The 24,819-nt window shown below is 42.7% G+C and overlaps 1 protein-coding gene across 3 annotated transcripts in view; it reads left to right on the top strand.

Moving 5' to 3' along the window:
- The window catches only part of LOC138662490 (von Willebrand factor A domain-containing protein 5A-like), a 78,706-nt gene that overhangs the window by 36,887 nt on the left and 17,000 nt on the right, over positions 1–24,819 (top strand). For all 3 annotated transcript variants that reach the window (XM_069748196.1, XM_069748215.1, XM_069748206.1), the window contains 5 exons: positions 198–420; positions 21,496–21,665; positions 21,781–21,895; positions 22,097–22,266; positions 23,114–23,202. In XM_069748196.1, coding sequence (XP_069604297.1) covers positions 198–420; positions 21,496–21,665; positions 21,781–21,895; positions 22,097–22,266; positions 23,114–23,202 — 767 coding nt within the window. The remainder of the gene's footprint in view (positions 1–197; positions 421–21,495; positions 21,666–21,780; positions 21,896–22,096; positions 22,267–23,113; positions 23,203–24,819) is intronic.

Genomic DNA, 24,819 nt, shown 5'->3' with positions numbered 1-24,819 from the left:
GATGTGTTGGGTCCTCCAGAGCAAGAGTCACTCTTTGTAGACTCTCTCCACTCTGCTTAATTGATAGAAATCCCGAGAGGACAACTTGTAGACATATGTAGCTCTGTTTTTGGAAGAAATCCTCTATTATATCTTATAAGTATCTCTGGATTGCAGTATTATTAACTCTTAGACACTGGTTTGTTTATAATCCTCAGGCTCACAAAACGTACGATGAGGCCATCAGCCAGGGCCACCAGGCTTTTCTTCTGGAAGAAGATGAGAGTTCTGGTGACATCTTCAGCTGCAATGTGGGGAATCTACTGCCCGGCCAGGAAGCAGAAGTGACCTTGAGCTTTGTTCAAGAGCTACAAGTCGAAGCAGATGGGGCTGTTCGTTTTGTTTTACCCGCAGTCCTCAATCCCCGATACACCCCGAAAGGTACAGCTACTCATCCAGAGAGAAACTGGTATTAAAGTAATGGCTGGATAGAATTTAGACAAGTGCAAAGCCCAAATTACACATTTCTGGGTATTTTCTATATATTTTTGATTGTAGTAATCTAAATGCAATACTATTCCAGTTTCTCCTAGAATTAATCTACAGAGACACCGAGCCGCTTTATAAATAGATTAAATTATTTTATAGTGATTTTCAGGCTGTTTTATATTCCAGAGCTGCATTTACAATTCTGCTGGCTGTTATTAGAAACATTCAACAAGCTTGTTAGATATTGCCTCGGTGACACAGATCTGCCATCCAGGACCTTACTTATACCCCGGCTCTTTTTTTTTTTTTTTTGTTTTATTGCCAAACAGAGTAGTTGAGCTCTTATTATAGAGGTGCGGGGAAGTCACTTTTCAGATTATTGTACAGTATCTGGTGAGAAGGCCATCTTATACATTAGTCATCCAAAACAATAAATTTTGGTGGGACAACTGTCTAAAGGTACCGTCACACTCAGCGACGCTGCAGCGATGTAGACAACGAGCCGACCTAAACTAGATCGCTGGAGCGTCGCTGTTTAGGTCGCTGTAGAGACATCAAACACAGCAACTACAGAACGATGCAGGAGCGATCCAGTGACGTAACGGCGACTCACTTCTCGTTCTCGCTGGTTGTTGGCTCCATGTCAAACAGCCAGAGTGTACCGATCCGACAAACATCTAGGGGCCCTATGCTCGTTGCTGGCGTCGTTGCTTTTGATGTCAAACATGACGATACACGCCGACCTGGCGACAAAATAAAGTTCTGGACTTCTAGCTCCGACCAGCGATGGCACAGCGGGATCCAGATCGCTGCTGCATGTCAAACACAACGAGATTGCTATCCAGGACGCTGAAACGTCACGGATTGTTGTCGTTCTCTTTGCAAAGTTGCTGAGTGTGACGGTACCTTTACGTCTGTGTTGGGTTTCCCGACCGTCCCCTGATATCTTGTAGTCTACAGTAGTTAAATGACTGAATACACTTGAGCAAAAAGATTTGTAGGACCCTGGTCAGTGTCCACAACAATTGTCCTTTGTTGCCAGGCCAGATCTCCAACATTCCCGGCGTTTCTTTTCATAAATAGGCCCTGTGGCATTACATTGTTTTTAGAAGAACACATGACATCGTGAGGACTTACTAATCAGAAGAGGCGACATGGAGGTTACAGGCAGATTAACCCCTTAACCCCAAAGGGTGGTTTGCACTTTAATGACCGGGCCAATTTTTACAATTCTGACCACTGTCCCTTTATGAAGGTTTAACTCTGGAACTCTTCAACGGATCCTGATGATTCTGAGAGTTTTCTCGTGACATATTGTACTTCATGATAGTAGTAAAATTTCTTTGATATTACCTGCGTTTATTTGTGGAAAAAAAAACAGAAATTTGGTGAAAATTTAGCAATTTTCCAACTTTGAATTTTTATGTCCTTTAATCACAGAGATATGTCATGCAAAATACTTAATAAGTAACATTTCCCACATATCTACTTTACATCAACAAAATTTTGGAAACAAATTTTTTTTGTTAGGGAGTTATAAGGGTTAAAAGTTGACCAGCAATTTCTCATTTTTACAACACCCTTTTTTTTAGGGACCACATTTGAAGTCATTTTGAGGGGTCTATATGATAGAAAATAACTAAGTGTGACACCATTCTAAAAACTGCACCCCTCAAGGTGCTCAAAACCACATTCAAGAAGTTTATTAACCCTTCAGGTGTTTCACAGGAATTTGTGGAATGTTTTAAAAAAAAAAAACGAACATTTAACTTTTTTTCACAAAATATTTACTTCAGCTGTTTTATTTTACCAAGGGTAACAAGAGAAAATGGACCCCAAAACTTGTGCAATTTTGTCCTGAGTACGCCGATACCCCATATGTGGGGGTAAACCACTGTTTGGGCGCATGGCAGGGAAGGAGCGCCGTTTGACTTTTCAATGCAAAATTGACTGGAATTGAGATGGGACGCCATGTTGCGTTTGGAGAGCTCCTGATGTGCCTAAACATGGAAACCCCCCACAAGTGACACCATTTTGGAAAGCAGACCACCTAAGGAACTTATCTACATGTGTTGTGAGAGCTTTGAACCACCAAGTTTTTCACTACAGTTTATAATGCAGAGACGTGAAAATAAAAATTCTTTTTTTTTCACAAAAAATATTTTGTAGCCCCCAGTTTTGTATTTTTCCATGGGTAGCAGGAGAAATTGGAACTCCAAAGTTGTTGTCCAATTTGTCCTGAGTACGCTGATACCCCATATGTGGGGGGGACCCACTGTTTGGGCGCATGGCAGAGCTCGGAAGGGAAGGAGCGCCATTTGGAATGCAGACTTAGATGGAATGGTCTGCAGGCGTCACATTGTGTTTGCAGAGCCCCTAATGTACCTAAACAGTAGAAACCCCCCACAAGTGACCCCATATTGGAAACTAGACCCCACAAGGAACTTATCTAGATGTGTTGTGAGAACTTTGAACCCCCAGGTGTTCCACTACAGTTTATAACGCAGAGATGTGAAAATAAAAAATAATTTTTTTCCCACAAAAATGTGTTTTTAGCACCCCAATTTTTTATTTTCCCAAGGGTAATAAGAGAAATTGGACCCCAATAGTTGTTTTCCAATTTGTCCTGAGTACGCTGATACCCCATATGTTAGGGTAAACCCCTGTTTGGGCGCACGGGAGAGCTCGGAAGGGAAGGAGCACTGTTTTACTTTTTCAACGCAGAATTGGCTGGAATTGAGATCGGACGCCATGTCGCATTTGGAGAGCCCTGATGTGCCTAAACAGTGGAAGCCCCCAAATTCTAACTGAAACCCTAACCCAAACACACCCTTAACCCTAATCCCAACTCTATCCCTAACCACACCCCTAACCCTAACCACACCCCCAACCCTACCCACACCCATAACTCCAACACACCCCTAACCCTAATCCCAACCATAACCCTAACCATTCCCCTAACCCTGACACCTAACCCTAATCCCAACCATAAATGTAATCCAAACCCTAACCCTAACTTTAGCCCCAACCCTAGCCCTAATGGGAAAATGGAAAGAAATAATTTTTTTTCATTTTATTATTTTTCCTAACTAAGGGGTCATGAAGGGGGGGTTGAATTACTATTTATAGCGGGTTTTTTAGCAGATTTTGTGATTGGCAGCTGTCACATGCTAAAAGATGCTTTTTATTGCAAAAAATAGCTTTTGCATCTCCATATTTTGAGAGCTATAATTTTTCCATATTTTGGTCCAGAGTCATGTGAGGTCTTGTTTTTTGCGGGACGAGTTGTCGTTTTTATTGGCACGTGACATTTTTTGATCGCTTTTTATTCCGATTTTTGTGAGGCAGAATGACCAAAAACCAGCTATTCTATGAATTTCTTTTGGGGGGTGCTTATACCATTCCACAATTTGGTAAAATGGATAAAGCAGCTTTATTCTTCGGGTCAGTACGATTACAGCGATACCTCATTTGTATCTTTTTTTTATCAACAGCAGAGAAGAAGAAAATATGCGGCACTCACCCCAGGATAACTGTGAAGATTGTGGTCTTTATTGGAGAAAAATGCAAGTTACATCCATCAGGACATCAGGTATATACGAGGGTGCGGTATAGGAGCTCGGACGACGGCCGTTTCGCACACACAGGTGCTTCGACGGGTCCGGATAGTAGATTACAACACGTCATTTCCTTTTAAAGGATATCTGACGTATAATAAAGAACGTGATCTGAATAAACTAATCAATGTGCACAAACTGTGAAAGTGATAATGCATATAAATAATACATATAAATAATCTACATTGCAGACTGACATATCTGAAGAATATATTAATCTAATAATCATAGTGTTATTTACGAGAATCATCCGGAATATCAATTATAACACTAACCAAGACTATTGCCTATCAGGAATTTACAAGAATACAGACATATCAAGACGGTCATTTAGACCAATAGGACCTTGTGCATTTGCATTAAGGATCCATTTGGCTTCTTTTTGTAATAGAATCCTATTTTGATCTCCTCCCTTTTGCGGGTATGGGACTATTTCAATGCCGGCAAAGCAAAGTGAGTCTGGGTTAGCGTTATGTTTTTCTCTAACGTGCTGAATTAATCTTAAGCACCCTTTTCCTGACATAATAGAGTTATAATGCTCTTTAAAACGCACAATCAACGGTCTGATTGTCTTGCCTATGTAGAAATATCGGCACGGGCAAAACAAAACATAAATCACAAACTTGCTTTTACAAGAGATAAAATCTGTCACGACATGAGTGATAGAACCTATCTGCAGTGGATTATTAGTAACATGTAAGCTGCAAAATCTACAGCTGCCGCATTTATGATTGCCGGCTGGAGGAGTATAAGTGAGCCAAGTTTTACTGGGTGCGGTAATTCTATTATGCACTAATAAATCTGACAGGTTGTGAGCACGTCTATATGTAAATCTTGGGGTATATTTATTAAAAGAAGCCAGGTCTTTATCTGTCTGCAGAATGTGCCAGTTTTTACGGACTGAGGCATGAATTACTTTGTCCAAATTGCTATGTCTAAAACAAAAAGAAAAACTATTAATATCTTCATTATCTGACCGAGATTTATTATTTCTTTTTCTTTGTAAGAAATTTTGTTGAGTACATTTGCTAATTCGGGTTTCAGCTTCCTGTAATATTTTTATAGGGTAACCTCGCATAACTAAACGAGATTTTAATTCATTAATTTGCTCATTAAATATCTTATTATTATTATTAATTTTTCGCAATCTCACCATCTGACTATAAGGCAAACCCTTTTTTGTATGGAGCGGGTGAGCGCTCTCAAAATGCAGGATATTATTAGTTGCTGTTTCTTTTCTAAACACCTTGGTCAATATGTCTCCCTCAACGATTTCTATTTTAACATCTAGATATTCAAGGTTATCATATCCAAAACACGAAGTAAATTTCATATTGAAATCATTCGAAATATTCAAATGTTCAACGAAGTTATTAAATTCTGTTTCAGTACCATCCCATATTATCATGATGTCATCCACGAATCTAGTATAGAAACGAATGTGCTTAATAAACGGGTTATTAATGTTATTAACCCCTTTACCCCCAAGGGTGGTTTGCACGTTAATGACCGGGCCAATTTTTACAATTCTGACCACTGTCCCTTTATGAGGTTATAACTCTGGAACGCTTCAATGGATCCTGGTGATTCTGACATTGTTTTCTCGTGACATATTGTACTTCATGACAATGGTAAAAATTATTTGATAGTACCTGCGTTTATTTGTGAAAAAAACGGAAATTTGGCGAAAATTATGAAAATTTCGCAATTTTCCAACTTTGAATTTTTATGCAATTAAATCACAGAGATATGTCACACAAAATACTTAATAAGTAACATTTCCCACATGTCTACTTTACATCAGCACAATTTTGGAACCAAAATTTTTTTTTGTTAGGGAGTTATAAGGGTTAAAAGTTGACCAGCAATTTCTCATATCTACAACACCATTTTATTTTAGGGACCACATCTCATTTGAAGTCATTTTGAGGGGTCTATATGATAGAAAATACCCAAGTGTGACACCATTCTAAAAACTACACCCCTCAAGGTGCTCAAAACCATATTCAAGAAGTTTATTAACCCTTCTGGTGCTTCACAGGAATTTTTTGAATGTTTAAATAAAAATGAACATTTAACTTTTTTTCACAAAAAATGTAATTCAGCTCCAATTTGTTTTATTTTACCAAGGGTAACAGGAGAAAATGGACCCCAAACATTGTTGTACAATTTGTCCTGAGTATGCCAATACCCCACATGTGGGGGTAAACCACTGTTTGGGCGCATGGCAGAGCTCGGAAGCGAAGGAGTGCCATTTGACTTTTCAATGCAAAATTGACTGGAATTGAGATGGGACGCCATGTTTCGTTTGGAGAGCCCCTGATGTGGCTAAACATTGAAACCCCCCACAAGTGACACCATTTTGGAAAGTAGACCCCCTAAGGAACTTATCTAGAGGTGTGGTGAGCACTTTGACCCAACAAGTGCTTCACAGAAGTTTATAATGTAGAACCGTAAAAATAAAAAATCATATTTTTTCACAAAAATTATCTTTTCGCCCCCAATTTTTTATTTTCCCAAGGGTAAGAGAAGAAATTGGACCCCAAAAGTTGTTGTACAATTTGTCCTGAGTACGCTGATAGCCCATATGTGGGGGTAAACCACTGTTTGGGCGGATGGGAGAGCTCGGAAGGGAAGGAGCGCCGTTTGACTTTTCAATGCAAAATTGACAGCAATTGAGATGGGACATCATGTTGCGTTTGAAGAGCCACTGATGTGCCTAAACATTGAAACCCCCCACAAGTGACACCATTTTGGAAAGTAGACCCCCTAAGGAACTTATCTAGAGGTGTGGTGAGCACTTTGACCCACCAAGTGCTTCACAGAAGTTTATAATGCAGAGCCGTAAAAATAAAACAAAATTTTTTTCCCACAAAAATTATTTTTTTAGCCCCCAGTTTTGTATTTTCCTGAGGGTAACAGGAGAAATTGGACCCCAAAATTTGTTGCCCAATTTGTCCTGAGTGCGATGATACACCATATGTGGGGGGAACCACTGTTTGGGCACATGGGAGGGCTCAGAAGGGAAGGAGTGCCATTTGAATGCAGACTTAGATGGAATGGTCTGCAGGTGTCACATTGCGTTTGCAGAGCCCCTAATGTACCTAAACAGTAGAAACCCCCCACAAGTGACACCATTTTGGAAAGTAGACCCCCTTAGGAACTTATCTAGATGTGTGCTGAGCGCTTTGACCCACCAAGGGCTTCACAGAAGTTTATAATGGAGAGCCGTAAAAATAAAACAAAAATTTTTTCCCACAAAAATTATTTTTTAGCCCCCAGTTTTGTATTTTTCCGAGGGTAAAAGGAGAAATTCGACCCCACAATTTGTTGTCCAATTTGTCCTGAGTGCGCTGATACCCCATATGTGGGGGGGAACCACTGTTTGGGCGCATGGGAGGGCTCGGAAGGGAAGGAGCTCCATTTGGAATGAGGACTTAGATGGAATGGTCTGCAGGTGTCACATTGCATTTGCAGAGCCCCTAATGTACCTAAACAGTAGAAACCTCCCACAAGTGACACCATTTTGGAAACTAGACCCCCTAAGGAACTCATCTAGATGTGTTGTGATAGCTTTGAACCCCCAAGTGTTTCACTACAGTTTGTAACGCAGAGCCGTGAAAATTAAAAAAAAAAATCTTTCCCCCCAAAATTATTTTTTAGCCCCCAGTTTTGTATTTTCCCGAGGGTAAGAGGAGAAATTCGACCCCAAAAGTTGTTGTCCAATTTGTCCTGAGTACGCTGATACCCCGTATGTTGGGGGAAACCAACGTTTGAGCGCATGGCAGAGCTCGGAAGGGAAGGAGCGCCATTTGGAATGCAGACTTAGATGGAATGGTCTGCAGACGTCACATTGCATTTGCAGAACCCCTAATGTACCTAAACAGTAGAAACCCCCCACAAGTGACCCCATATTGGAAACTAGACCCCCCAGGGAACTAATCTAGATGTGTTGTGAGAACTTTGAACCCCCAAGTGTTTCACTACAGTTTATAACGCAGAGCCGTGAAAATAAAAAATCTTTTTTTTCCCACAAAAAATATGTTTTAGCCCCGAGTTTTGTATTTTCCCAAGGGTAGCAGGAGAAATTGGACCCCAAAAGTTGTTGTCCTATTTGTCCTGAGTACGCTGATACCCCATATGTTGGGGTAAACCCCTGCTTGGGCACACGGGAGAGCTCGGAAGGGAAGAAGCACTGTTTTACTTTTTCAACGCAGAATTGGCTGGAATTGAGATCAGACGCCATGTCGCGTTTGGAGAGCCCCTGATGTGCCTAAACAGTGGAAACCCCCCAATTATAACTGAAACCCTAATCCAAACACATCCCTAACCCTAATCCCAACAGTAACCCTAACCACACCTCTAACCCTGACACACCCCTAACCCTAATCCCAACCCTATTCCCAACCGTAAATGTAATCTAAACCCTAACTGTAACTTTAGCCCCAACCCAAACTGTAACCCTAGCCCTAACCCTAACCCTAGCCCTAACCCTAGCCCTAACCCTAACCCTAGCCCTAACCCTAGCCCTAACCTTAGCCCTAACCCTAGCCCTAACCCTAACCCTAGCCCTAACCCTAGCCCTAACCCTAGCCCTAACCCTAGCCCTAACCCTAGCCCTAACTCTAACCCTAGCCCTAATGGGAAAATGGAAATAAATACATTTTTTTAATTTTTCCCTAACTAAGGGGGTGATGAAGGGGGGTTTGATTTACTTTTATAGCGGGTTTTTTAGCGGATTTTTATGATTGGCAGCCGTCACACACTGAAAGACGCTTTTTATTGCAAAAAATATTTTTTGCGTTACCACATTTTGAGAGCTATAATTTTTCTATATTCTGGTCCACAGAGTCATGTGAGGTCTTGGTTTTTGCGGGACGAGTTGATGTTTTTATTGGTAACATTTTCGGGCACGTGACATTTTTTGATCGCTTTTTATTCCGATTTTTGTGAGGCAGAATGACCAAAAACCAGCTATTCATGAATTTCTTTTGGGGGAGGCGTTTATACCGTTCCGCGTTTGGTAAAATTGATGAAGCAGTTTTATTCTTCGGGTCAGTACGATTACAGCGACACCTCATTTATATCTTTTTTTATGTTTTGGCGCTTTTATACGATAAAAACTATTTTATAGAAAAAATAATTATTTTTGCATCGCTTTATTCTCAGGACTATAACTTTTTTATTTTTTTGCTGATGATGCTGTATGGCGGCTCGTTTTTTGCGGGACAAGATGACGTTTTCAGCGGTACCATGGTTAGTTATATCTGTCTTTTTGATCGCGTGTTATTCCACTTTTTGTTCGGCGGTATGATTATCAAGCGTTGTTTTTTGCCTCGTTTTTTTTTTTTTTTTCTTACGGTGTTTACTGAAGGGGTTAACTAGTGGGCCAGTTTTATAGGTCGGGCCGTTACGGACGCGGCGATACTAAATATGTGTACTTTTATTGTTTTGTTTTTTTTATTTAGATAAAGAAATGTATTTATGGGAATAATATTTTTATTTTATTTTTCATTATTTTGGAATATTTTTTTTTATTTTTTTTTACACATTTGAAATTTTTTTTTTTACTTTTTTACTTTGTCCCAGGGGGGGACATCACAGATCAGTGATCTGACAGTTTGCACAGCACTCTGTCAGATCACTGATCTGATAGGAGTGCAGGCTGCTTCACAGTGCCTGCTCTGAGCAGGCTCTGTGAAGCCACCTCCCTCCCTGCAGGACCCGGATCCGCGGCCATCTTGGATCCGGGGCTGGAGGGAGCAGGGAGGGAGGTGAGACCCTCGCAGCAACGCGATCACATCGCGTTGCTGCGGGGGGCTCAGGGAAGCCCGCAGGGAGCCCCCTCCCTGCGCGGTGCTTCCCTGTACCGCCGGCACATCGCGATCATCTTTGATCGCGGTGTGCCGGGGGTTAATGTGCCGGGGGCGGTCCGTGACCGCTCCTGGCACATAGTGCCGGATGTCAGCTGCGATAAACAGCTGACACCCGGCCGCGATCGGCGGCGCTCCCCCCGTGAGCGCTGCCGATCGCACATGACGTACTATTGCGTCCTTGGGAAGTAAAGCCCACCCCACATGGACGCAATAGTACGTCTAATGGCAGAAAGGGGTTAACATAAATTTCCTCAAACATTGCTAAAAACAAATTAGCATATGTACATGAAGTGGGCGTACCCATTGCAGTTCCAGTAACTTGAGTGTACCATTTATTCATGAATTTGAATGAATTATTAGATAAAATAAAATCCAAACTTTCCAATATGAATGATATGATATCTGAATCCACACCTCTTTTTATTAGAATATTGTGAATTGCTTGTATGCCTTTCTCTTTTGGAATACGGGTATATAAATTCACTACATCTATAGATGCTAGGGCAAATGTAGGTTGCCCATTTATTTCCTTAAGAGCTACCACCAGATCGCCTGAATCCTTTATATATGATGGAATAGAGTATAACAATGGTTTTAATAACCAATCAATATATTGGGATAAACTTTCAGTAACTGAGTTTATACCAGAAATTATAGGGCGACCTGGTGGTTCTCTCAAGTCTTTGTGAATTTTAGGTATGCTATACCAGTATGGAAATTGTGGATGTTCAGGTAAAAGGCTTTCAGCTCTTTTTCTAGGCAATACTCCTTTTTCAACAAATAGTCCCATACCCGCAAAAGGGAGGAGATCAAAATAGGATTCTATTACAAAAAGAAGCCAAATGGATCCTTAATGCAAATGCACAAGGTCCTATTGGTCTAAATGACCGTCTTGATATGTCTGTATTCTTGTAAATTCCTGATAGGCAATAGTCTTGGTTAGTGTTATAATTGATATAAAGACCAAAAAGAGAGAGAGAGCGGCACAGCTCTGAAAGATAGAGAAAACCGGTGACAAACCAACGAGGTATGTAGCAGTCTAAGAAATGAACCAGGAGGTGCAATCTGCAGAAAAATAGTCCATGACAATCCAGCAATGTGTGCGGGGGATTGGATTTCATCCTAACCCATAACGCTTTTACCTTTTTGGACACCTGGTACAGGCAGACCACCGGGACTGCCATGGGGACCCCGGCTGCATGTACTTTCGCCAATTTATTTATGGCGGTATTTGAGGAGGATTATATCTATTCCACTTCTAATGTTTTTTTGAAACATATCAAGTTGCTTTTGAGGTTTGTGGATGACCTGTTCCTGATATGGGACGGTACTGAGACGGACTTCCAACTCTTTGTAAATTACCTCAATGACAGTAATGTGATGGGGATGTCCTTCACATATAAATTTGGGGGCCTGGCGTTGGAATTTTTGGACGTATGGGTGGAGGTGATTGAAGGGAAGGTGTGTACCTCCATATTTCGTAAGCCCACTGCGGTAAATTCCATCTTACATTTTGACAGTTTCCACCCTCACCACACAAAAAAATCCTTATCGTATAGCCAGTTATTAAGGACACGTCGGGTAAATAATACTCAAGAGGGCTTCAGGCGACAGTCGGGGGAGCTTTGTGAGAGGCTCCGCAAAAGAGGATACCCGGAGGACCTGTTAAATTTGACATTAGATCGAGTTGAAGCAACAGGTTCAGGATCCGTAAAAAATCCTGCTAGTGCAGTATCACAGCGTTTTTCTTTTTGCTTTCAATATGGTCCCTTAGATAGGGAAATTAGAGCTACTCTCCGTAGGCACTGGCATGTCTTGGAGAGGGACAGAGAATTGACGAGTAGAACGGCAGGAGGACCTTTAGTGTCGAATAGGCGGGGAGCCCGTATTAGGGACGTCCTCGTACGTAATCGAGTCACAAAAGATAGATCTAATTGGTTAGAGCGAGCGATTCCAACAGGTAATCACCGGTGCGGACAGTGTCAGTACTGCCGGTTTCATGTATTGGGTCAGACCCTGTATATTGGACCGGTGATACATCAGGTCCGACAATTCATCTCCTGTAAAACAGAGTTCGTAGTATACGTTGTCTTTTGTCCTTGTGGACGATTTTATATAGGTAAAACCATCCGTAGATTATATGTGCGATTTAGAGAGCACTTTAAATCTGTTACCACCGGCAAAGGTGTTCCTAGACTAATTGACCATATAAAAGAAAATCATGATGGCAATCCGGAGGTTTTAACCTTTGCAGGCATTGAAAAAATTGTTTTACCAGCACAGGGGGGCGATCTCCATAAGATTCTCCTAAGACAGGAGGCGAAATGGATTTTGCGAACAAGAGCGACTGGCCCCGCCGGTCTTAATGATAGAGTTGATATGGCGGTATTTCTGTAGCTCGGATATATATACATATATACCTTTTCTCGTTCTGTCTCCTCCTTTTCATTTTTTCGTTTTGTTCCATCTGATCCCTTGTGGATGTAATAGAGTTATATGTTTCTATCATACTGTTTGGATAATTAACACTAAGAGGTGTATTGATGTTGCTCCCCCTGTTATACATATCGTGGAAATTCGTGATATAATTACGATGTTATATGTTTATATTTCATATTGATTGGAAGTCTAGATTATATGTTTCTCTTCTCTTTGGCAGTACTATGCATTTGTTTTTAATTGTAATTGCTTTTAATGCACCTGTGCACTTTCTCTGGTGTCAGGCGGGTTAATGAGGCAGGTGTAGTTCGCATGTGTTTGCCTACTTAGCCTAGCGTCCTTTCCCGTCTGACTATGGACCCGTAGAAGCGCTCTCAGGCAGCGCAAAACGGCCGTCGTCTTACCTGTCGCACTCTCCCTGTCCACTTCCCTCTCCCCCGTGCCGTGAATTATGTGCCGGCTGGCACTGAAATAAAGGACGCTTTGTAACTGCATCTGGTGAGCGCATCTGCTTTCTTCTTTTTTTTTCTGGATTGTTATAATTGATATTCCGGATGATTCTCGTAAATAACACTATGATTATTAGATTAATATATTCTTCAGATATGTCAGTCTGCATTGTAGATTATTTATATGTATTATTTATATGCATTATCACTTTCACAGTTTGTGCACATTGATTAGTTTATTCAGATCACGTTCTTTATTATACGTCAGATATCCTTTAAAAGGAAATTACGTGTTGTAATCTACTATCCGGACCCGTCGAAGCACCTGTGTGTGCGAAACGGCCGTCGTCCGAGCTCCTATACCGCACCCTCGTATATACCTGATGTCCTGATGGATGTAACTTGCATTTTTCTCCAATAAAGACCACAATCTTCACAGTTATCCTGGGGTGAGTGCCGCATATTTTCTTCTTCTCTGCTGTTGATGGATTTCTTGTTGGATATTTATGCAGAGCACCGGTTCCCATACTGATTGTGGCGCCTGTATACACAGCTGTCTGCTAATAGTCCTGACTGCTTGGAGACGTTCTACTCTAGTGCCGTTCTACTCTCTGTATTTTCATATCTTTTTTTTTATGTTTTGGCGCTTTTATACGATAAAAACTATTTTATAGAAAAAATAATTTTTTTGCATCGCTTTTTTCTTTGGACTATAACTTTTTTATTTTTTCGCTGATGCTGTATGGCAGGTCATTTTTTTGCGGGACAAGATGACGTTTTCAGTGGTACCATGGTTATTTATATCCATATTTTTGATCGTGTGTTATTCCACTTTTTGTTCGGCGGTATGATAATAAAGCGTTGTTTTTTTTGTTTTTTTTTATGGTGTTCACTGAAGGGGTTAACTAGTGGGACAGTGGGACAGTTTTATAGGTGGGGTCATTACGGACACAGCAATACTTAATATGTGTACCTTTTATTGTTTTTGGGGTTTTTTTTTTAGATAAATGTATTTATGGGAACAATATTTTTTTTTTTTCTTTATTTAGGATTTTTTTTTTTTTTTTTTTTTTTTTTTTTTTTTACATATGTAAATTTTTTTTTTTTTTAACTCTATAACATTACCCCAGGGGGGCATCATGTTATAGGGTCAGAGCACTGTGTCAGATCAGTGATCACACAGGCACTGCAGGGACGCTTGCTCTGAGCAGGCGCTTGCAAGCCACCTCCCTGCAGGACCCAGAAGCAGCCCCGCGGCCATATTGGATCCGGTGCCTGCAGGGAGGAAGAGGTAGGAGACCCTCGGAGCAACGCGATCACATCGCATTGCTCCGAGGGTCTCAGGGAAGCACACAGGGATCCCCCTCCCTGCGCGATGCTTCCCTGTGCCGCCGGAACACTGCGATCATCTTTGATCGTAGTGTGCCGGGGGTTAATGTGCCTGGAGCGGTCCGTGACCGCTCCATAGTGCTGGATGTCAGCTGTGATAGTCAGCTGACACCCGGCTGCGATCACGGCTGCGCTCCCCCATGAGCTCGGCCGATCGCATATGACGTACTATCCTGTCACTGGGAAATAAGTCCCAGGTCACCTCGACAGGATAGTACGTCATATGGGATTAAGGGGTTAAAGGTTTGCATGGTTCTGATAAGGTGGCCGTGGACTACTATTGTGGATGCTGGATCAAGGTCCTCCAAATTTCTTTTGCTCAACTCTGATCCTTTCTTGTCCATATATGAGGTGATTCTGGAGGGAAGCCATCAGATGAACTAGAGTCTGACAGGCCGGGATCACACTACCGTAGAAAACGGACGAGTGCTATGCAACAAAACATCACATAGCATTCGGACCTGTGTTAATCTATGGGGCAGCTCCCATCACTGTTTTTTTTTTTTTTTTCTTAGGCATATTCAACGTGCGTGTAAAATGGCAGCATGCTGCGATTGTACTCGTTTATCGTTCGAGACTCGCCAATGCAAGTCTATGGGTGCGACAAACTCGGACACCACACGGACCATCTGTCTAGGGTGCGACAAATACGCACACATTTTCCTCATTTCAGCCCATTGAGCCATTAAATTCAATGGGGAAAAGCAGTGAGAAATGTAAAGCCGCACGCATGTTATACGGATGTCCTACGGATACATGGGTGGGAGAAAATGGCATCATCGCATTGCAAACGCATTACACATTGATGACCATACGGAGAACACTTGTGCGACTCTCGGCAGGGATACTCGGACCGATTTTCATTACAGCCTCTGGCTGCATTTATACGTCCATGTGAGTATTACGGATTAAAATGGGGTTTTCTGTTTGTTCCATGTGTCATCCTAGCTTGTTTTTTTTTTCTTATATTTTTTTTAATCCATTATTTCACTGAAGCAGGTAGGCTGTTTGAACTTTATCTATTGACTTTTAATGTATCAGATAAAAAACTGGGATGGAACTTTGAAGTATATGGAGCAGCTGGGTACTCGGTACCGGGTCTGGTCTTAAAGGGGATGTCACGGTGGCTGCGACCCGATCCGTGGCCCTGGGCGCCCAATTAAAGGGGAAGGTATTTTAGGGGAATTTGTAATGCCTATGTTCATGACGGCACCTGTGGTTTTCGGTCAGTGAGGACCGACGCTGCTTAAAGGGGTCCTCTGGGGTGATGGCATGCAGCAAGATGGTGACGCTTCCCACAGGTGAAGCGGGGTACCCAGGGCTTCCCAAGTGTATGGCAAGATGGTGTAAGCCCATAAATGAGCAAAGAATGAGGACACAGGTTTGCGGTCTTTACCTGGTTTACTAATGGTAGTAGTAGTCCTCAGTCCAGGGTACCAAGTGCAGGGTAGCTGTGGTCCGGCCGGCTTCGAAGCAATAGGAGATCCCTCTCTCAGGTGAGGTCTGTAAGCCTTTCCTACTTGCGCTGTTAGGTCCCTGCCGCTTGAAGCTCAGTGCAAGTCCCCTCTCTCCTGTCCTAAGACAGATGTCAGTACGATAGGCAGTTTGAGCCTGTTTATAGGGACTCTATCATGCCCCGGGCTCTAAAGTTACTACTTCACCTCAGACATACAGTCCTATGCCCTCCGGTTCTGCTAAGTGTCCTAGAGTCCTACTATAGCCTCGGGCTCCCGGTTCCCTCTAAGCTCCTCCACAATTCAACTCTCCTTCTGCTTCTCTATCCAGGGGTAGCAGCTCCCTCATTGCCCTACGTCTGCTCCAGACATCCTTTTCCTCTACAACTGGCTAAGACTGACTGGCTCCTCCTCCAGACCAGGATATATAAAGTGTAAGGAAGTTCCCCTGAATCGGGGTCCTGAGCTCCCCCCTCCTGGCCTAGATTCAGATGTGTTAAATGTGAGTGCCTTACCTGATAGAGAGAACTCCATTGCCTCCAAGCATGATATTACTGGAGCGCCCCCAGACGCAGGGCCGCGGGTTACTCGGTACCGGTCCTCTCTGTCTCAGTTCTGGGGTTGTCACGGTGGCTGGACCCGGTCCGTGACCCTGCTAAGGGGCATCCAATAAAAGGGATGATGGTAGTTTGTCAAGGTTTCGTGACGTGGTGCTTAGGGGCACCCAATGAAAGGGTGCTGGAGGTTGTTAGGAGTTTGTGACGCCACCTGTGGTATTCGGTCAGGTCGACCGACGCTGCTTGGGGTCCACTGGGGTGATGTGATGGCAGCTAGATGATATACCTTCCCACAGGTGAAGTATATCCCCAGGGCTTCCCAGTAGTGTAGGTGACGATTGTGTGAGGCGCAGTCAATAATGAGGACACAGGGTTGCAGTCTCTTTACCTTTTACTGAAGGCCTCGGGATCCTCAATCCAGAGCACTGTCAACTGGGCTGTCTGAGACCGGCCGGTCCGAAGGCACACCCAGAGTTCCCTTTGCAGGAGGAAATCGTTGCCTACCACAAGCGCCTGTGTGTTGTAGTTCTTCCCTGCTGATTATTCGGGATAGTCTTCACAACTTCTGTTCTCGTTCTTTCTCTCCGTCCCCCAAGTTTATCTGGATAGGACGCACCCGTTTGACGGGAAGGCTCGGAGCTATTCTGGGACCCTAGAGACGCCCCTCTCCACGCTTGCCCCCTATGTCTGCTTAGGTGATGTATGGTAGACAGCCAACCTATAATTAACTGCCCTGCGGTATTTGAAGTAAGGCATAAAGTCAGTTACTTCCTCGGTGTTCCGGTCACCGGCTACGCGCCTCAGTAGGATGTTGCCGTTCTCGGGGAACGGCTCCTACTGGCTCTCCTTTGTGCTTGATCTCGTTTCTCAGTGTCCACAATATCTTTCGCTTTGTGTCCTTTCTTTAGATGCCGCCACAAGGTAGTGCAGGCGCGGCTCTGTAACGATCTGTACTTGTCGCTAAGTCACCGCCAGGTTCCCACGCCTGACAGGGACCCCTCTGAAGTCTCCCCCGCAACACCCCCTGCCAAGGGATGTTGCCTGGGCAAAACCCAGTCAGCTTATTTCCTAACTTCCTATCCAACCCCCAGTTTTACCAAAGTGTGAGGAGTGGCCTAATAAATAGAACCTTTTGCTCCCCCTAGTCGCCGGAGTGTGAAGTGTAACGTGTGCTTGTGATACCTGGTCAGGTGAAGTCCTTTAGTGCCATCAGACGTACCATCACTCCCCTTAGTGGCAGAGCGACATACTGCAATGACCAGGTCTCTGGGGTGCTGCATTACCCTCCCAGAAGGAAGGCAACATCACTGTAACAACCGGTTACCTGAGGTATTACATATAAAGTATGTGTTTTTCATCTGGTTGATCCACAAAATCAGATGAGAATAGGACACTTAAGTCTTTCTTCACAGATACATGAATCAGTTTTTAAAACTGGTGTGTTTAGCATGGGCAGAGAGCAAACTGTGGGCGAGGTACTCGTCTTCCACGCCCCGCCACGCTACATGAAAATAGGGGGTCCTGGTAGGTTTGTGAGCTCGTTACCTGGCTTCTGCAGACCGCATGCTGCTGTTGTACTGGCAGGCCAGGCCCAGATGTTACGGAGATGAGTGATACCAAAGTCAAAAAATGAAACCTGTTTTTACTGAACAGTAACTTGTTAGGAACTATGTACAGTTAGGGCCAGAAATATTTGGACAGTGACACAATTTTCGCGATTTGGGCTCTGCATGCCACCACATTGGATTTGAAATGAAACCTCTACAACAGAATTCAAGTGCAGATTGTAACGTTTAATTTGAAGGGTTGAACAAAAATATCTGATAGAAAATGTAGGAATTGTACACATTTCTTTACAAACACTCCACATTTTAGGAGGTCAAAAGTAATTGGACAAATAAACATAACTCAAACAAAATATTTTTATTTTCAATATTTTGTTGCAAATCCTTTGGAGGCAATCACTGCCTTAAGTCTGGAACCCATGGACATCACCAAACGCTGGGTTTCCTCCTTCTTAATGCTTTGCCAGGCCTTTACAGCCGCAGCCTTCAGGTCTTGCTTGTTTGTGGGTCTTTCCGTCTTAAGTCTGGATTTGAGCAAGTGAAATGCATGCTCAATTGGGTTTAGATCTGGAGATTGACTTGGCCATTGCAGAATGTTCCACTTTTTGGCACTCATGAACTCCCGGGTAGCTTTGGCTGTATGCTTGGGGTCATTGTCCATCTGTACTATGAAGCGCCGTCCAATCAACTTTGCAGCATTTGGCTGAATCTGGGCTGAAAGTATATCCCGGTACACTTCAGAATTCATCCGGCTACTCTTGTCTGCTCTTAAACACAAGTGACCCAGTGCCATTGAAAGCCATGCATGCCCATGCCATCACGTTGCCTCCACCATGTTTTACAGAGGATGTGGTGTGCCTTGGATCATGTGCCGTGTAAGAGGGTGAACTGTAGTCCCACTGAGAGGGCACTAGGACCCTGTGGTTTTTGCCTGTTGCAGCAGAGGACAGACCTCCCAGAGACAATGTGTGCTGCGGGGTGGGGTCTAGTGTCTCGAGTGTAAAGTGAAAGTAGGAAGTGAGAGCTGAGAGAGAAAAGGCGGGAAGAAAAGGAGAAGCTGCTGTGAGATCTTAAAAAGAGACTGTGTGGATTTACTGCAAGTGTTTTTGGAGGAAAAGAAGCTTTTGAGAGACTTTTTGTTGCTAACGTTCCCCTGGAGAAGAGCTAACCTTTTGTTTAACTCTGTGAGAGACTTGTGTTGCTAACGTTTCCTGGAGAGGAGCTAACCCTTTATCTAAGAAAAGACGGAGACTTTGCTAAGAACCCAGTACGAATTTGGAAGTCTGTGGATTCCCTGTGCATTGAGTGGAGGAACAAGTCTGGACAGACTGCTGATACAGAGACGGACGGATTGTCGTGGAACCATTCCTAGGAGCTACAGAAGCAGAGACTACATCGTGAGACCACTAACTAAGTCCCCGGCGTTTGGGCTCGGCATCGGCCGACAAGACAAGAGGAGCTTGCTGTAACTTATTGGCGCTGAAGATATGAACTGGCTACAGCCTCTGCGGATTCCTGCCTGAGAGGAAATCCATCTCAGGATACGGTACCATAGTTATAGATACCCGGGTATCTCTGCTCAGAGTGTTAAATTGTTACTTTAGAGGTGTATCTTATATTAGAGTTGTGTAAGTTATAAGCAATGTGCCATTCCAGGGGCTCCCTTAATAACACTACATTCAATTTACACTTGTTCCTGTTTTTAGTTGCCTGTTAGGTAAATTTCTTACTAGTCTGTTGTAGTACACAGTTCTCAGGAGACCTTGGAGTGGCACAGTGATTTCAGCTGCTGCTGAATTAGTGTATCTTTGGGGTGCATCTGCCTTAATATTCTCCATATTACCTTGATTAATTTGCCTTTGAGTAAATACCGTTGGAGATTTCTGCCTTGGTCTTGGTTTGTGACTCACTGGATCTTATTCGGACCTCTGGTCATTACAGCCGTTCCCTTTCTTCTCCAAACTTTTTTCTTCCCATCATTCTGGTACAGGTTGATCTTTGTCTCATCTGTCCATAGAATACTTTTCCAGAACTGAGCTGGCTTCTTGAGGTGTTTTTCTGCAAATTTAACTCTGGCCTGTCTATTTTTGTTATTGATGAATGGTTTGCATCTAGATGTGAACCCTTTGTATTTACTGTCATGGAGTCTTCTCTTTACTGTTGACTTAGAGACAGATACACCTACTTCACTGAGAGTGTTCTGGACTTCAGTTGATGTTGTGAACGGGTTCTTCTTCACCAAATTAAGTATGCGGCGATCATCCACCACTGTTGTCATCCGTGGACGCCCAGGCCTTTTTGAGTTCCCAAGCTCAACAGTCAATTCCTTTTTTCTCAGAATGTACCCAACTGTTGATTTTGCTACTCCAAGCATGTCTGCTATCTCTCTGATGGATTTTTTTTCTTTTTGTTCAGCCGCAGGATGTTCTGCTTCACCTCAATTGAGAGTTCCTTTGACCGCATGTTGTCTGCTCACAGCAACAGCTTCCAAATGCAAAACCACACACCTGGAATCCACCCCTGACCTTTTAACTACTTCATTGATTACAGGTTAACGAGGGAGACGCCTTCAGAGTTAATTGCAGCCCTTAGAGTCCATTGTCCAATTACTTTTGGTCCCTTGAAAAAGAGGACGCTATGCATTAGAGCTATGATTCCTAAACCCTTTCTCCGATTTGGATGTGGAAACTATCATATTGCAGCTGGGAGTGTGCACTTTCAGCCCATATTATATATATAATTGTATTTCTGAACATGTTTTTGTAAACAGCTAAAATAACAAAACTTGTGTCACTGTCCAAATATTTCTGGCCCTAACTGTACATCAGATAATGGGTACAATGATTCCCGAATAGTCCACTTGCATTAAGCAGGCATGGACACTTCTCTTTTACATTTAATGACACATCTTTTTCCTTGCACTTTACAATCCTGCATTTCACAACAGTCAAGCAAACTTTTATGGGAAGGTCCATCTATCAGTGATAGCCGAGAGCTGCTACTGGGCAGGCGCGGGCGGCGCCATCTTGGAGGAGGAATTTTAATTTTCTGTTCCAGCAAGCTGGCGCATGTACAGTAGCAGCTCTCAGATCACAGCTACACCAATGGCAACAACATCGCAGGCGCGTCGGGCACCAATTTACAAATATTTTTTTTCCTCTGGTTGAATAACACGTATTATTATTGGCACATGCTGTAAAACATGCGATTTTGCTGCAGAGCAGGTGCCACTGCTGACTCCTGACTGCAGAAGTTTTGTTTCTTTTTTTAAATATGTACAGATATACATTATGAAAACTACGGGGCAGGTCAGAGAGGGATCAGACCAATCAGCAGTCTGCATTATGAATATATAATCAGAGCACCACATACACCGACCCCGCCTTAGGGCATGTGAATCTCATTAAGACAAAACTGAAAATAAAGGTTAAATAACAACTACAAGATAAATTTCATCAACCATGGTATCATTTTATTCAGTATAATGGCGCCAACCTGACACTGTCTGTAGGTTACTATGCAAAACCTGCTGACAGGTTTACTTTAAGTCATCAGAAAGCATCAGACCAAGCTCTTGTGTAGACCTGAAACAAGCTGGGATTGCTGTGAAAATTCCAGAATCGTCAATGTATTTTTTATTTTTTTATTTTAAATATTATTTTTATTTTCCTTTTTCTATAGGTCAAACACCAAGCGTGACTGTTACTTTGCCAGAGCTGCCAATAAGTCAGATCCCATACACACTGAGCCTGACTGCTAAATTTCAGTCTGCGTATGGTATAGTGAAGATTGAGTCCAGCTGTGACATCACACCTCTGAAATATACCAACGATGACAAAACCGAGGCTGAGGCAAGTTTATAACTAAGGACAATATGTATGTTCTATAGATCTTTATTGCCATGTTTTTCTTTAGTCTTTGATAAATTTTCCATGAACATAACTCTTCTCTCTCCTTTTCCCGCAGGTGTCACTGTCTGAGGGACATAAGTTTGACCGAGACGTACAGCTTCTGGCTTACTACTCTGAGGTGAATAAGCCAAGTGTAGCTATGGAGAATGGGATTTCTGATGCTGAAGCAGGTGGGTCATGGAAAATGAACAATGATCCTCCACTATTCTTCAAGCTCAATTCTCCAAAAATAAAAAGGAGATTTAGGGAGATTCTACTCCTGAAGTAGTGACCTGGGGACTTCTTGCGTGGAAGTTCCAATGTGGTCTTTTTTCTAAATTCCTGAACCGTAAACCATAAAATAACCCATAACTTGATTCTTCATCATATAGGCTCCATCATGGGTGACTCTATTGTTATGTTGAACTTCTACCCTGGTTTCCCGGAGACTCAGGAACAGTCCGTGTGTGGAGAGTTTATCTTTGTGGTGGACCGGTCTGGGAGTATGGAGTGTCCAATGAATTCAGAGCCAAATGCCCCACAACGTATTCAGAGTGCTAAGGTCGGTGCACATGACAGTAGATACCTTGAATATACTTAAAAGCTATGGTCGCCTGATCCAAGTTTGATATTTTTCTCTTTTGGGATTGTCTTTCCCAGTAATACAGACTGGGTAAGGTCTGTGTGTATCCAGTGTGCTTTGCGCTTCACTGCTCTCAAGTTAACACAGCTTCTATCCTGCACTTATTTCTCTTCAAGTACTTTCCTCATTTCTATAGCTTCTTTTTCTGCCCTCCCTTACACTGTAGCTGCTTTCCTGCCTCTCTCCACACTATAAAGATCTGTGAATAACCCACTTTTCCTGCTGCTATCTCTAACACTGAGAGAAGGGAGCAAGGACATCACTCAGTTTGATAAAGTACAGACGGTTTGCAGCACGAAAATGGTAGAAAACTTTAATGTGACTCCTGGTTTGTACTCACTGAAGAAGCGATCGCTACACACTCTGGGCCAGGGTGTAGGCAGATGGCAGCTTTGAACAATGCTGTGGGTCTGGATCAAATGAGTGCTCCGATTGACACAAGTGTCTTGAGCGATGCTCAACACTGCCCAAGCTTTACAAGAGCAGGAGATGCTGATGGATGAAATATGTGGAAGAAGTAAATGTGTAGATAACTGATCAGGCTACATGGGTGCGCCTGAAATATAAAAATCAAGATCTTTAACATATCATTGTTTGTGATCATAGTTAACGCCTTTTAAGGCATGCTTCAATTGTAGTTAAGGCAATATTAGATCAGATAAATAGTCAAGAATCCAGGTTGATATATTTTTACCACACTATCATTACACAAAATACACTTGAGCTACTGATCTGTGTTTTTTTATTATCCTTTGACCATCTCCAGGAGACCCTGGTTCTTCTTTTGAAGAGTTTGCCCCTTGGATGTTACTTCAATATCTACGGTTTTGGGTCTAACTTTGAGTCTTTCTTCTCGTAAGTAAACCTTAGATTTAATATCTTTCGGTACTTTTCCATTATCTTTTTGCTAGCCACGCAAATCCAAAACAGGTAAAGCTTCTTGGATCTCCACACTGGGTCTGAACCTCGCAGCTAGTGAGCCAAGCTGGATTTATGGAAGCTGGAGTTCTCACTGTCTTTTAGCCCTCAGGAAGAGGGTTTTGGTCACTGGAGGGCCTGTCCTCCTGGTAAGACCCCTCCATCTGGTTTACTCATTCACCTGACCTGCTGAGATGCTCTAGCTCCATGAGCCCAGCGTTGGTAACCAGCTGGTTACCAATGCTGGGCTCATGGATCTAGAGCGTCTCAGCTAGTCAGATCTCCCACTAATACCTGTTCTCCAAGTTGGGTACTTTTAGACTTCTGATGGCGTCAGGACGGGCAAATTTAGACTCAATGCAGGGATTCCAAAAGGTTTACGTAACACCAGAATGTGCGGAGTCTAGAGAATGGGACAGTACTAATCTCTCTGGTAATTACTATGAGGTGAGATATTGAGGAGAATTAGAAAATAGGAAGGAATATTTAGTTTTTCTTTTTGTCCCTGTGGGAGAAAAATAAGCAACTTCATCCAGCCCTAACTAAACCACTCAAGTAAACCAGTCCGAAAGTGATATTTACACGTCCACCTAATAAGAAAGTCCCCATACGACTTATCGCCTGTAAGGAAGAGTAAAATGTGACAAAAAAAATCTTCACTAAAAAAACCTTGGCACTCGAATTTGAAGAATGGTGAAATAAAGCATTTAAATAAAGGCCAAGGATATATAAGCTATAGTAGAGAGAACATGGAATCAAAAAGGATACAGGAGCTTCCTAGAAGGGATCTGGGGAGAGATTAAAGCTGATATCTCCAGGTAGTGGTAAGTGCACATAGAAGATAATTAAGTGCAGAACTGCGATTCGTATAGTAAGCAGACATCCAGTCTAAGGACTGTGATATGAATAGGCCCTTAGTGATTACATCATATGACCCCCTTTTTTCTGTGTACCCCCTTTTCATATAGGTCTGATGAAGGTCTGAATACCAGACTGAAAATATTCAACAATTTTGATTTCAACAATAAAAGGAACTTTATTTCACCATTCTTCAAATCCGAGTGCCAACATTTTTTAGTGTTACATGCGGGCTGTATACACTACTTGTGCTCCATTCTCTCTGACCAGGAGTGCCGTATATTACCTCTCAAAAAATAAAAAATCTTCATGTCTTGGCCAATGAAAGAATCCCAGCAGCAACCGGTCATCCCTAGCTGCATGGGCCTCAACCGGCACAGGACAGGGTAAGCTGATCAGCAATGTGAAATACAACTAGAGTGTTCACGTTTCTAATCAGATCACCTATGGCAGAGCTGTAGCTATAATGGTTATACCCAGCTGCCTCAAACACAGATCTGACTAGTGTGTTTGACAAAGGGATCACAACATGTAATCATATTTCACAACTCATTGGTATATATTAAAGGGGTGGTCCGAAACTAAAATTTAGTTTAATCCTAAATCTCTATATATTTAATGTTCTAATCTAATATTTGTTCCAGTATACTTTATTTAAAAAAATTCCCTACCCTTCCCTCTCTATGCTAACTGCTT

Source organism: Ranitomeya imitator, chromosome 1 (assembly GCF_032444005.1).
Source record: "Ranitomeya imitator isolate aRanImi1 chromosome 1, aRanImi1.pri, whole genome shotgun sequence".
Taxonomy (NCBI): domain Eukaryota; kingdom Metazoa; phylum Chordata; class Amphibia; order Anura; family Dendrobatidae; genus Ranitomeya; species Ranitomeya imitator.
This window is presented reverse-complemented; position numbering and strand designations above follow the sequence as displayed.